The sequence below is a fragment of the Cavia porcellus genome, unplaced genomic scaffold (assembly GCF_034190915.1).
Source record: "Cavia porcellus strain 051 isolate PalLab524CR breed Dunkin Hartley unplaced genomic scaffold, mCavPor4.1 scaffold_32, whole genome shotgun sequence".
Taxonomy (NCBI): domain Eukaryota; kingdom Metazoa; phylum Chordata; class Mammalia; order Rodentia; family Caviidae; genus Cavia; species Cavia porcellus.
The window spans coordinates 27,080,014-27,093,921 of NW_026947515.1; the positions used below are offsets into that span (position 1 = coordinate 27,080,014).

At 47.6% G+C, this 13,908-nt stretch overlaps 1 protein-coding gene across 1 annotated transcript; it reads left to right on the forward strand.

The window, feature by feature from the left end:
- Window positions 1–8,040: 8,040 nt before the first annotated feature.
- Window positions 8,041–13,843, forward strand: Birc5 (baculoviral IAP repeat containing 5). Its single transcript, NM_001199717.1, has 4 exons — window positions 8,041–8,151; window positions 8,431–8,540; window positions 10,754–10,871; window positions 13,754–13,843. Exons 1-4 carry the CDS (start codon window positions 8,041–8,043, stop codon window positions 13,841–13,843), a joined length of 429 nt encoding a protein of 142 aa, NP_001186646.1.
- The last annotated feature ends 65 nt before the right edge of the window (window positions 13,844–13,908 follow it).

A 13,908-nucleotide genomic window follows, 5' to 3' on the forward strand; every position in this document is an offset into this window, starting at 1 on the left:
CCTACCAGTGCTCCTCCTGCCTTTGCTTCTGTCCACCCACCCCACATTTCACCTGACATTCGAGTTTGTCCCTGAGAGTCTTGGGATGTTATCCTGGGAGCTAAAACGTACACTGGAGAGGACAGCACCACCCACAGGCCGATAGGCTCCCTCTTCCGCCCCAAGGCTGCCCTTCCTCTGCATGTCCACATGCCTGGTGACAGAGAACACAGCCCAAGTGTTCATTGCGGGGACGGGGTACCCACAGTCCCCACCCAGAGTGGCACCACTGTTACCTTCCTACCGCACAGTCACTAGAAACACACCCCTAAGTTCACTGCTTTTCCCTTCCAGTGTGGCCTGTGAGACTCCTGGCAACAGCTGGCAAGCTGTGCCCTCACAGCTTTTGTGAGCTGGACATAGTCGCCTGGGCCCCCACAGTCCCAGCTTATCGGGCTTCTAAGGCAGGGGACCGTCCAGTCACAAGACCGTGACCAGCCTGTGCAGCACAGCAAGACTTTTTCAAAAATTTATTTTCAAGGCAAACAGGTTTTGTATTTAGGTGATTTTGCCCAGCAGGAGGCCACTGTCAGCATTCTGAGCACACTGAGCATAGGCTGGGCTGAGCTAGGGTGTTCAAGAGGTCGGGCCCCTTTTTAATTATATTTGTAGTCCTGGTAACAAAACCCAGCACTCCACACAAGCTAGACAAAGATTTCACCAGGAAGCTACACCACAGCTCTTTTAAAGAAAGAAATTTAGTCAGGTGTGGTGGTCCATGCCTATAATTCCAGCACTTGGGAGGCTGAAGCAGGAGGGTGCCATGGTTTTGAAGCCTGCCTGTGCTACATAGTGAGTTCAGGGCCAGCCTGAACTACATAGCAAGACTGTCTCAAAAAACCGGTTTGATGAAGTTGCCCAGGGTTGACCTTGAATTTGTGATCCTCCTGCTTCAGCTGCCCAAGTAGCTGAGAATTACAGGTATTCACCACCACACCTGGCTAAATCAGATCTATCAAAGGCATTTTCAATTTAAGGTGCTTTCAGTTTATACTAGGTTTATTGAAAGAAGCCCTAGTCCTAGTCAAGGGGTATCTGTATATCCAAACAGCAAAAACCACTTGGTCATTTGAAGGTCTGTCTTAACCACACGGAAAATGTCTAAGACTACTGCATGACCAAAAGCAAGAATAAATGCTCACAGAATCGAGGTGCTTCTGATGAGGTAGGACGGTGCATGCCTGTAATCCCAGTTCAGGAGGCTGAGGCCAACCTGGGTTACACAGTGTAAGGCCAGCATGAACTTCATAGTGAGACCTTGTCTCAAGAGACCAAAAAAAGAAAAAGGAAAATAATCCAGAAAGTTCTCAGAACATACAGAAACGAGAATATTATGGGTGTAGCTTGAATTCTGTCTAGATAGTGTTTGCCTGTTTTGTTTTCAAAGCCCTAACTGGCCTTGAACTCACAGCAAGCCTGCCACAGCCTTACCCTAGTGCTGGGATTACAGAACAGGCCTGGGTTACCACATTGGCAAAAAGACAAATGTTCTTTTTCTGTATTTTTGTCTTTTTTTGAGACAGTCTTAGACTCACTATGTAGCCCAAGTTGGCCTCAAATTTGCAGTGATCCTCCTGCCTCAGCTTCCGAATTAGAAGCACATGCATAGCCACTCTAGAGTTTTAAAGGAAATGACTCCCAAGCTGTAGTACCTCCTTTAACATTTGTGCCAATTCCCGAGACGCCTCACAGACGTCACCATGGCTGGGTTGAGAATTCTTCCCTTAGGAACATATATGCAGGCATAAGACACGCTACACACAAACATCTACGGTGCAGAAAAACATCGGAGGGAGCAGATTCACAGCAGATCTGCATGGTGGAGAGGGAACAATTAAATTTCTTCCCTTTACTGACTCGATGTTCACATTAACAGACTTTAATGGCCTCTACGATGACGTTACAGTAAGTAGGACGGGCAGGTGACTGCGCAGTCGTGGACATTATGTATGTCAGTGCTGCAGGAAGAAAACTATATGCGTTACTGTCTCTGGGACACATTCCTTGATTTTGCTTTTTTGATGCTAGGGATCAAATCTATGGACTGCTGAGCTATAGTCCCAGCTCTTCTAATATTATTCATTTATTTTTTCTGGTAGGGTCATTTTCTTTTTTTGTCTTTTTGAGGCAGGCTCTCACTCTACAGTTCAGGCTGGCCTCAAACTCAGTGATCCTCCTGCCTCAGCCTCTGGAGTGGTGAGATTACAGGAGTGCACCTCCTCACCCAGCTGGCCCCAAATTTGTAATTCTCCTGCCTCAGCCTTTAGTATGCTGGGATTATGGGTGTGTACCACTCCTTTTAAATTTTTTGATTTTGATGATTGTACTGTGGTTATAGAAGAAAGAGAAGTATTCTACTGTGAAGTGTCGTAACGCCTCCAATTTAAAAATGGTCCAGGTTAAAAAGCCATACAAATACATACACACATACACGCTGTACACACACGCAGGAATGTACATATTTAAAGAGGGGAGGGAATGAAAAAGCAAATGGACACAACAGAAGCAGAAAATCCAGATAAAGGGGCATAGGAATTTTTGTTTTCTCAGTTCAGGCTGGCCTTGGGCTCACTTTGTAGTTCAGGCTGGTCTTGAATTTGCAACCATCCTCCTGCCTCAGCCTCCTGAGTGCTGGGATTACAGGAGTGCGCCACATGACTGGCTGCTTTTTTTTGTACCAGGAATCAAACTCAAGACCTTGTGCTATATCCCCAGCCCTAAGTCTTGTAAACAATAGGAAAAATATTAAGAATCCCCCAGAACGCAGGGCCAAGTATAGGCAGGCCTGGTGAGTCACAGTGGCAGAAGAATTTGAGAAGAGGTAATCAGCCTTCTTTAAAAAGGCTACAAATTGGGGCTGGGGATTTAGCTCAATGGCATAAGCACCTGCCTTGCAAGCAGGTAGTCGTGAGTTCGATCCCTGGTACCGATGAAAAGGAAAAAGACAAAAAAAAAAAAAAAAAAGGCTACAAATTAAAACAAGCCTGGGATGTTTTGCACTCCAGATGGGAAAAGATCAAAGTGTCTGAGGTTCTGCAGCCTTATGGCAAGGAAGAACTCTTGGGACATTAAAGTGCCTTTGACTGGTTCCTGCCGGCAGGACACACTTTGATCCTGGGAACCCAGCAGCCCCCAGAGCCAGTGCTTTACCTCCGCCACCTGTCTGGGACTCCGTTAACCTCGCCTGCTCCTCTCCTGACTCACAAAACTGCTCGGTTTTCTTGTAAATTAAGTTGAGAAATCAACCCAGGCCATCAGCCCTGTATCCAGTTCATAATGACTGCTATTGCTAGGCATGAACAAAACAACATTTATCTGATGATTGCTAAAACTACATATGGTAAATGTTTGCTGAAACTGCCATAGACTTCAAGGGTTTTTTTAGCTAATTTTTTTTTTTTTTTTTTGAGGCAGAATTTCAACTATGCAGTTCAGGCTGGCCTTGAACTCAAAGTGATCCTCCTGCCTCAGCCTCCCAAGTGCTTCGATTACAGGCATGCACCACCATGTCCTGTGTTAGCTGCTAAATTTTGATGTCAGAAAAAAATCTGACCACCAGACAACTATAACTTACTAGAAATAAGAAGGCGCAAAATGCCAGAAGTGGGCCAGGGATACAGCTCAGTGGCACAGTGCCTGCCTGACAAGCACAAAGTCCTGAGTTCAATTCTTTTTTTTTTTTTTTTTTTGTCTTTTTACTTTTTATCTGTACCGGGGATCGAACTCACGACTGCCTGCTTTCAAGGCAGGCACTTATGCCGCTGAGCTAAACCCCCAGCCCCTACCTGAGTTCAATTCTTGATGCCCTCCCTAAAATGTCAGAAGAGCCAGGTGTGGCGGCACACGCCTCTAACCCCAGCAGTCAGGAGGCTGAGGCAGGACTGCCACAGTTTGAGGCCAGCCTGAATGCAAAGCCAGCCTAAACTATATAGCAAGACCCTGTCTCAAAAAAAAAAAAAAGGCAGAAAATATTGGTAAGATCCTATATATACATCCCCAAACTGATCTATAGGTTATCATAAAATGTTATGGAAAATGGGGAGGTAAGCCAAGTATGGTGGTACGCATTGTACATCTGTAATCCTGGCACTCAGAAGGCTGAGGCAGAAAGGCTGCCAGTTCAAGGCCAGTATGAGCTAGCTAGCAAGGCCCTGTCTCAAAGCAGACCAAAACCAAAATCAAAACCAAAAAAGAGAAAGAAAGAAAAAAAAAAAAAAAAGAAACAAATGGGGAGTAACTAAGTGTTTTAACAGATGCAGGGTTTCTGTCAGGGAAAGTTTGTTTGTCTTTTTGTTTTTTTTTAATTTCTGGAGATGGATTGTGGTGCTGGTTGCCCCAAAACTGTAATGTTCTTAATGCCACTGAACAGATTATCTGATGTTTAAAATGGTTTATATGTACATATATAGTCACCATGTTGGGAGCCGCAGCCCCGAGCCCGGTCGCCTCACTTGGCGGACGTGAGGCCTGTAGTGAAGAGTAAAGCCTGAGGTAGATTACCCCTCCCATCGAGCACGTTAGTTTCCTGCTTACCGCGTAAGCAACCCGCTCAACAATATAGTCTGCCTGGCAACTGATGATGTTAGCCAATCAGCTTGCCTTGCTTACTTTAACATGATTGGACACTGTATCCGTATATATACTGGTGCCACCCCTGGGGGGGAAGAAGAAGCCCGGAAGTAGAAGCCTAAAAGGAGCCGCGGGGAGCGGACCAAAGGAGGCTTCGGCTGGGAGCGATCCCAGGGCAGGCTGTACGGAGAAGGAAAATAAAAGAAAAGGTTGTCCACTGCCAGACTTTGTCGTGTGTCCTTCCTGCCGGCCGGGAGCGACATCGACATCACCATATACAGCTGTATATGTGAAACAAAAAAGATAATCAAGAAAAAATGTAAGGCTGGGGATTTAGCTCAGCAGCATAAGCACCTGCCTTGCAAGTGCATGGTTGTGAGTTCGATCCCTGGTACTGGTTAAAAAAAAAAAAAAAAAGGAAAAAAATGTAGTCATTCAAAATAGTTCAGCTTAATTAGATGCCTTTAGATTTCTACAGCAATAAAGTCAAACCCAAAATGTACATTAACTTTAAAATACACTTTTTATCAACGATGTTATTGTTTTACTTATCTTGGTTTTTTGAGATAAGGATCTATGTAGTTCAGTCTGGCTTCAAACTCACTATGGTTTTTTTTTTTCCTTTCTTTTGTACTGGAAATCAGACTCAGGACCTTGCTTGCCAGGCAGGCACTTGTGCCACTGAGCTACATCCCTGGCCCCTGAACTCACTGCAGCCTGGGCTGCAAAGTCACGGTGATCCTCCTGCCTCAGCCTCCAAAGTGCTGAGTTTCCAGGTGTGTACCACCATGCCCAGCAGTATTTTTTTTAATCTTTGGGAAATGATCTAAGTAGCTGAAATGTTTAGTAAAATAAAAATTGAAATGAAAGATGTTAGAAGTTGTTTGTGCTAAATACAAAACGAATCACAGAAATACATTGATTTGATGGCATTAACTTCAGCAGAGAACTTTTTTTTTTTTTTCCTTTATGAGATCTCATTATGCTGCCCAGCATAACCTAGAACTTCTGGGGTCAAATGACCCTCCTGTGCCACCCTGCTGAGTGGCGGGACTACAGGCAAGTGCCACTACATCTGCTGGCAGAGAAGTTTTTCAGTGAATACTGTCAATACAGGAAACCTGGATCCTAGGGATGAAACAGGCAGGGTCAACCCCAAGGGGCGCGGTGACGGGCAAGCTACGTTTCCCACTAAGAACTCAGATGTCTGTGACTCATTGCTTGGAAGGGCGGGCTGCCTGTGCACAGCCTGCAAAGGACCACACACGTTTTCTCAGCAATCCTACGGCAGATGTGTACCCTGGTGCAATGTCATACTTGTCACTGAGCTGGTCCTCTACGATACAATTCATAGGAACAGAGAGAACTAGAGACACCCGTGGGAAACTGGTTAGTTAAGACCAAGTTTTTTTTTTTTTTTTTTTTTTTTTTTGTTTTAAGTGGCTTAAAAGAACAAACAACCTTCATCATCTCAGGGTTTTTGGAATGCAGCAGGAATAGACTTGTCTTTGTTCTGTGATGACTATAGCAACAGCCGGAAAGTCCCAAGTCTCAGGAGGTATAAAGACACCAGTCTGAGGATTGGCTTTGAAGGTGGCCCCTTCACATGTCTACCAAATTGATACTGGTTGTTAACAGGTTTATCTACTCACACATACATTTGGAAGGACATATGAGCAATTACTAAAAATTTCCCACTGGGGACTATACCTAGAGGAAGACCTCCTTTTCAATGGGCCAATTTTTGTTTTTATAGTTTTATCAGAACACACTTGCATTACATAGTAATTACACTTATCGTGGTGAGTTGGTTCATAAGACATATCTTGATTTTTTTTTTTTTTTGTCTTTTTCCTTTTTATTGGTACCGGGATCGAACTCAAGACTGCCTGCTTGCAAGGCAGGAGCTTATGCCGCTGAGCTAAATCCCCAGCCCCCAGAGGGACATGTTCACAAAAGGTTTGGTTGGAGGGGTAGGGATTTAGCTCAGTAGCATAAGTGCCTGCTTGGCAAACTCGAGGTCGTGAGTTCAATCCCTGATACCAAAAAAAAAAAAAAAAAAAAAAAAAAAAAGCCCAGATTGCTGGGCCAGGGATTTAGCTCAGTGATGTAAGCCCCTGCCTGTTTGGTTGGACTCAGCTGATGTCTACCAAACTGCTTGGTTTGATCTTCACAGCGTTGATCAGAATTTGAATTTGCTGTCAACGTTTCAAAATTCAGCGTTTATGTGAAACTACAAAATTTCTTTTGTAAATCCACAGCATAGTCTTAAACATGGGAAGGTGCTTAAGAGCCCACAAGAGCTGAGGGGTGTGGCAGAACCAGGACAAAAGGGAGGGTCTGCTGCTTCTGAACACGGTGAGGGGAATGTCACCTGTACACCGGACAGAGTGTTCTCATTTCTTATGACTCAAGGCATCTCGGGGAAAGATCTCCAAAAACAATTACTGTCATACATACAAAGTATTTTCAGATCCGCCCTTAAGCCCCCTGCTGCAGCTGCGTGGCCCTTCCCTGGGAGGCCTGCAAACCTCATTTTTCGTAAGTCAGGCTTGCCCACACTCTAACCACTGGTATGTGGTTAACCTAGGGGAGCAGGAGTCAAAACCGAGATGCCCGGGAATCTGTACTACATGCTAACAAGGGCTGCACGCTGGGCTACGATCATTTGCTCAGCTCTCTCCTTGCCACTGCAGCCAGAAGAGGTGCACTGACAGGAAGGGCCAGTGCAAAGGGGCCAGCTGGAAGCTGCCGCGACTGCATCGGGGTGACTTAGTATAGTAACTACCCTGAGAACCCCCAGAGCCGCTCTGGGCCGAGGTTCTCCATCTGTAGGCGGCTGCCTGCTCCCCTGGGCTTCCCTGTTCCATGAAGTCGACGGTCTCCGAGCAGTTCACTTGCTTCCTGTAGGTTCAGCACAACTGGCCTCCCGAAGACCCTGGGGTCTACGCGCGTGGTCTGCAGCGTTTCCACAGAGCCCACCCCCACTTCCTCCAGCTCAGGGACCTACAGTGCGCGTTCCCGCGGAGCCAGGGTGAGGGTAATGTTGATGCGCGCGCGCCCACGTTCCCCTCGCGGCTCCGGGAGGGCAGCGGTCGAGTGGTTCCAGGACCGGAGAGTCATCTGGAGAGTTTGCGGGTGAAAAGACTTAACGTAGACAGGCTCACCCACTCCTGGAACCTGTCGCGGTGGCCACGGACCACCCTTAAGCGCTTTTCTTGCCTTCGCGGAGGAGAGGACCAGACTACAGGACACAACTCCCAGCACACCCCGCGCTATCTACTCCCAGAAAGCCGCGGGGCGGGGGCGGGGCATTCCCGGCATGCTCCGCGCTGTTCGCTCCCACAAGCCTTGGGTCGGGCGTTCCCGACATGCCCCGCGGCGCGTCGCTACCCGCGGATTTGAATCTTGTGGCTGGGTGGCAGCTGCAGAATGGGGGCCCCGTCATTGCCCCGGGCGTGGCAGCTCTATCTGAAGGAACACCGTGTCTCTACATTCAAGAACTGGCCCTTCGTGAACGGCTGCTCCTGCACTCCGGAACGGGTGAGGCCATCCCTCAGGCCGGCCCCCGACCCCTCTCCCGGGCCCCAGGGTCTGGGCCGCCGCGTTCCTAAGGTAGCCCCGCTCCGTCCTGCCTCGGCCCTGGAATGGTTAGGGCCCGCTCTCCTCCCCTCTCCTCGCGTATTTTCCCCATCAAGGCCTCCTATCCTGTCCCAGCTCCTGGTCCCGGGACTATCCCGTCTCGGGGGTGCCCGACCCCGTAGTGGCTGAGCCTGGGGTCTAGGGCCTCTGCCTTTGCTCACAAACTTCTGTCCCTTGTAGATGGCCGAGGCCGGCTTCATCCACTGCCCCACTGAGAACGAACCTGATTTGGCGCAGTGTTTCTTCTGCTTCAAGGAGTTGGAAGGCTGGGAGCCAGATGATAACCCCATGTGAGTCCCTCCAGACGCTGGTCTTCTTGGGGGGCCTCGGTTCCATGAAGAAGCTTTTGGTTTGAACTGGGCTGGAATGAAAACGATTTGAATTTCCAAGATGCTTATTGCAGGAGGGATGGCTTTCCTAACCTCATTTTGTAAAACAGCTGTTGTGGACCATGTGCTGGTGCGTTGGTGATGTGTGAGACCTTTTTTTTTTTTTTTTTTTTTTGTCTTTTTCGTTTTTATCGGTACCAGGGATCGAACTCACGACTGCCTGCTTGCAAGGCAGGCGCTTATGCCGCTGAGCTCAATCACCAGCCCCGTGTGAGACCTATTAAGTCCAGTTTGAGTTGGATGCAATACCTCACTCCTGTAACCCCAGCTACTCTGGAGGATGAGGCGGGAGGTTCCAAATTTGAAGCCAGACTGGACAATTTAGAGAAATCTTGTCTCAAAAAAAAAAAAAATTTAGGAATATAACTCAATGGTAGAACCCCCCTGGATTTGATCCGGGGTATCCCCCCCACACACGTTCACAAAGTGAATCTGATTTGGCCGCAAAGACCTTTTGGATGGATGTTGAAGAAAGGCTCATCTGTGCTTAATGTTTTCAGTTCAACAGAATGACAGTCCTGTTCTGTAAACTCCCAAGAACTGTGAACTGTGGGCTTTTCTTGCCTGAAAATTTTTTTTTTTCCCCCTGGGACAGGATCACACCTTGTAGTTCAGGCTGGTCTTAATCTCACCATTTAGCCCAGGCAGGCCTCAAACTTTCAGTGATACTCCTGCCTCAGCTTCCCAAGTGCTGGGATTACAGATGTGCGCCACCACGCCTGGCTCTTGCCTGAGATTTAAAAAAAAAAAAAAAAAAAAATCTGCTGAAGATAGAAGTTCATACCTGGGATCCTAGCACAGGAGAATCACTGTGAATTCAAGGCTGACCTGATCTACATGGCAAGACCCTGTCTCAAAAAACCAAAGGGTAAAATAAAATGAAAACAAACAGCCAGATGTGGTGGCACATGCCCGCAATCTGAACACTCAGAAGCCTGAGGGTCACCACGAGTTTGAGGCCAGCCTGAACTACACAGCAAAACCCTATCTCAGAATAAATAATAAAAAGACAGTTTTATCGAGATTCACATTCACAAAAAATCACCACTTTATAGTTACAGTTCAGTGTTGCTTGAAATGTTGTTCATTAACATATCATGTATTTTGGGGGGAGGGGAATATTTGTGTTGTGGCCCTGTAGATGAAACCCAGGGTCTTGTACATGCTGCACAAGAACGTTGGTACTGAGCTACATCCCTGGCCTCTTAAGTTTTTTATTTTGGGGCAGGGTCTTACTAACTTACCCAGACGAGTTTCAAGGTTTCAATAAAACTTTCAATCCTCCTGCTGTAGCCTCCCAAGTAGGCCTGTGCCACTATACTCAGCCTGTTTTTGCTTTGTTTTTTTAATTCCATGGATATAGTCAGACTGTCTTGACTTTTGGTAATGTCTTTACATGTTGTCTTCTCACCTTTTGGTCCTGTCAGAATCTATTACTTCTATAACCCTAATTTTTGCCCCCAGGGAATTACCTGAGTTGTTTCTCTTGTTGGCCAGAAGAACATTGCTGTTTTAGTCCATAATATATTGGCCAAATGACCACGTGTTGAATGGATGGGCTGGTTAGACCAGTGATCGGAGAGAAAAGTTGAAGATTTCTGAGTGTTACAGTGTTTTCTCAGCATAGGTACTATTGCCTGTCTCTGGCTTTTGCCTGGCAGTGTTCTCTAATCATGTTTATAACAACTGTACTGTACAGGAATGTTCCCATTGCAAAGCAGGAAGCAGAGGAAAGGGGTCCATGGGGAAGCCTGGCAGCTTGACCTTCGTCCTGACTAGTGGGCTATGTGAGCATTCTGTGAAGTGAAATTACTTGGAACAGTTCCTTGAGGATTTTAGAGGGATTGGGCATGTTAAATCCTCTAGCCATAAATTGTACAACACTCTTCCTACTCATTGCTAAAGGACTCAGATAAAATGTTCTAGCCATAAGGATGAGATGAGTGTTCACAGAGATAGAAGATACCAGGACAGGCTGTGGACAGCTTGGGGCCTGACTCCTTGTTCTGGGAGCAGCACGGCATGCCCAGGGAGATGGTGGGGTGACAGGAAATGGACTGTGGGTCGTGAACTACCACTGTTTTGTTGACATGTTTGTGTATTGATTTTTCTAGAGAAGAGCATAAAAAGCATTCATCTGGCTGTGCATTCCTTTCTGTCAAGAAGCAGTTTGAAGAATTAACTCTCAGCGAATTTTTAAAACTGGACAAAGAAAGAGCCAAGAACAAAATTGTATGTATCACTGGGAATGAGAACTGAGAGCAGCCTGGGCAGCATGCAGGATTAAACTGACTGCTTTCTCAGACTGCGCTCTCAGAACCCTGGGGACCATGGCAGAGCCTTGACTGGCCGGAGGACCTTGAGGGTGCCATTGGAAGACACTTCCCTTAGGCTTCTGGGTCGGTGGGGACATGGTGATGGTTAGGACTGACTTCCTGCCTCGGTGATAGTCAGTGTTGGGCTTTGACATGATTGTCACTGCACCAAGATGTCAGTCCTTGAGGTGACTGTGTGCTCATGTGGTACGGACAGAGGGTTTGCTGGTGGGGTGGCCAGACCTGAGGAGTTTGCTCTGTCTAGTTTCATGGGGTTATTGGGGAGCAGGCGGTGACACCATGTGCCACGGAGACGGCTCCAGCAGCTCAGTGTGTGCAGACTTACATCTGCCCAATAGCAGGACTTCCAGTTCAATTTGAACTTTAGATAAACAAGGAGTAATGTAGCAGACTGTCCCACATTCTGTATGAGTATTTACCAAAAAATACTTGTTTCTCTGAAGTTAAGATTGAACTGGGCTGTTTGTACTCTTTAGTGCTAAATTTGGCAGCTGAACGGGGAATGAAGTGTGTGTGTGGGGGGTAAGATCCTGTGGCACAGTGCAGGCTGGGGCCTGTGGGGTGTCCCTGCTCTGTCTTTACTGCACAGACTTAAGCCAGTGCAGGTGGCACTCTCCTTGCCTGGCGCAGGATAGGTGCTAGGACTCCCCAGTACTGCCACCATTGTGGTTACTGAGACCCCTTTTCAGCTTGGAAAATGTGTTTCTTTAGCTGAGATAGTATAAAAGAAAACTGTCCAATGTGGTAGCCTTTAAATCCTGGGGACAGCCGTTTATTATCAGGAAGAGCAAGGAAATCAGTGGCTGATAAGTGGGCTGTAGGAGAGTGCCCTGGAATGCAGGAAGACCCGAAGGTGTCTTGGGCACTTCCAGCACACTTGGAGGAGGCCGCATCTCCTCTGCAGAGCGCCATGGGGTGTGAATCCCAGCCTTCACGGCTGTGTGGTCTCTGTTACTTGTTGTTTTTCCTAGATTTTTTTTTTTTTTAAACTCTGGTTTTTTGCTTGTGTTTTTGTTTTTTGGTACCAGGGATCAAATTCATGACCTTGCGCTTGCCAGGCAAGCACTTATCCCTGCTGAGCTAAATCCCCGGCTACTCTCTGTTTTGTTTTTTTTTTTTCTTTTTTTGTCTTTTTCCTTTTTATTGGTACCGGGGATCGGGGATGGAGCTCACGACTGCCTGCTTGCAAGGCAGGCGCTTATGCTGCTGAGCTAAATCTCCAGCCCCTTACTCTCTGGTTTTTTGAGACAGGGTTTCACTGTGTAGTCCAGGTTGGCCTGGACCTCCTGGCAGTCCTGCTGCCTCAGCTTCCCATGTGCTGGGATCACAGGCATGGGCCACCATGCCTGGCTTTCATAATCATTTAAAAATAGAAGAACCGTCTGTGCGTGGTGCCGCACACTTTTAACCCCAGCACTCTGGAAGGCCAAGGCAGGAAGATCACAAGTGCAGCTGCAGCCTGGGCATTTAGCAACACAGCAAGATCCTGTCTCAAAATAACAATAAACAAGGGCAGGGGATGTAGTTCCGTGTGAAGGCCCTGGGTTCATCACCAGTTCCACATAAAAAGAAGACAGTGTCATTCTTAGCTACTTTTATAAAAAAGACATAAAAGACCTGTGATGAGGCCATGCTTGGTGGCTGAGATGGAGCAAGGCCTTGGACCTACTAGGCAAGCATTCCACCGCGGAGCCACATCCCCAGCTGTTTCCCTGAATTTTGAGACAGTCTCACTAAGTGGCTCAAGCTAGGCTCAAACCATCTTCCTAACCTTTGGAGGAGCTTGGATTTTACCCGGGTGCCACTGTACATGCCTTATTGTTTTTGGTACCGGGAATCAAACTCGGGACTTGGAGCTTGCCTGGTAGGCGCTGTGCTGCTGAGCTACATCTCAGGCTGTTTGTTTTTTAGGGTGTCACAGGGATGAAGGACAGTAAAAGGTGGGGCAGCATCCCTAGGTTGGCTAATATATTGCTGTTCACTGCTGTGGAAAGAGGGCTTTTAGCAGAGGGAGAGGGAAGAGGTCAGAAGCCAGAGGTGGGGAGGAACTGGAAGTGAATGGCATAGTCCTGTTTTAGGTAACAGCTGGTATTAGGTAACAGCTGTTTTTTTGTTTTTTGTTTGTTTTTCTCTTTGAATCAGGGTCTCACTATGCAGTTCAGGCTGACCTTGTGCTCACTTTGTGGCCAAGGGTGGTCTGAAACTTGCAACGATCCTCCTGCCTCAGCCTCCTGAGTGCTGGGAGTACAGGCACGGGCCACCACTCCTGGCAACAGGCTCTGTGTAGTTGGATGGGGAGAGAGGCTTTGGACTTCACCTGCAGAAGCTGCAGAAGAAAAGTAGGGTGCTGGAGAGCAAAGCTGTGCCCCAGGCTGACCAGTGCCCTGGGCTTCCGGGTGCTAGGGGACCGTGTGAGTGGTGGGTCAGCCCAAGGGAGAGGGCCGGTTGTGCCGATACACAGAAGGCATCTGTAGTATTTCTGTGGGTCACATGCTGTGTCATGTGAATTGGAGGCGCTTGAATCCAGTCGTTTGCCTTCATAGTTCTGGGTGTCTCCCAGCACAGTGCCCAGTTTGTTTAGGTACGCGTAAGTGTTTGGTCTTCTTTATCTGCAGGGGGTGATTTAGGTGTTCTTGTTTCATGGGAATGTGTCTGCACAGTCCTCTCTTCTCTTTTTTTGTGGTGCCGGGGATGGAACCCATGGCCTCCTGCATGCTAGGCAGATCTTTACCACCGAGTTCCCTCCCCAGCCCAAACATGTCTGTTCGTTATCTCCAGGCAAAGGAAACCAACAGCAAGCAGAAGGAATTTGAAGAGACGGCAGCGAAAGTCCGCCAGGCCATGGAGCAGCTGGCCGCCTTGGAGTGAACCCCTGTGGTGGTCCCTGGTCCTGGGGCAGTGTGTTGGGTCCAAGGCTCGTTCCCAGCGTTTCC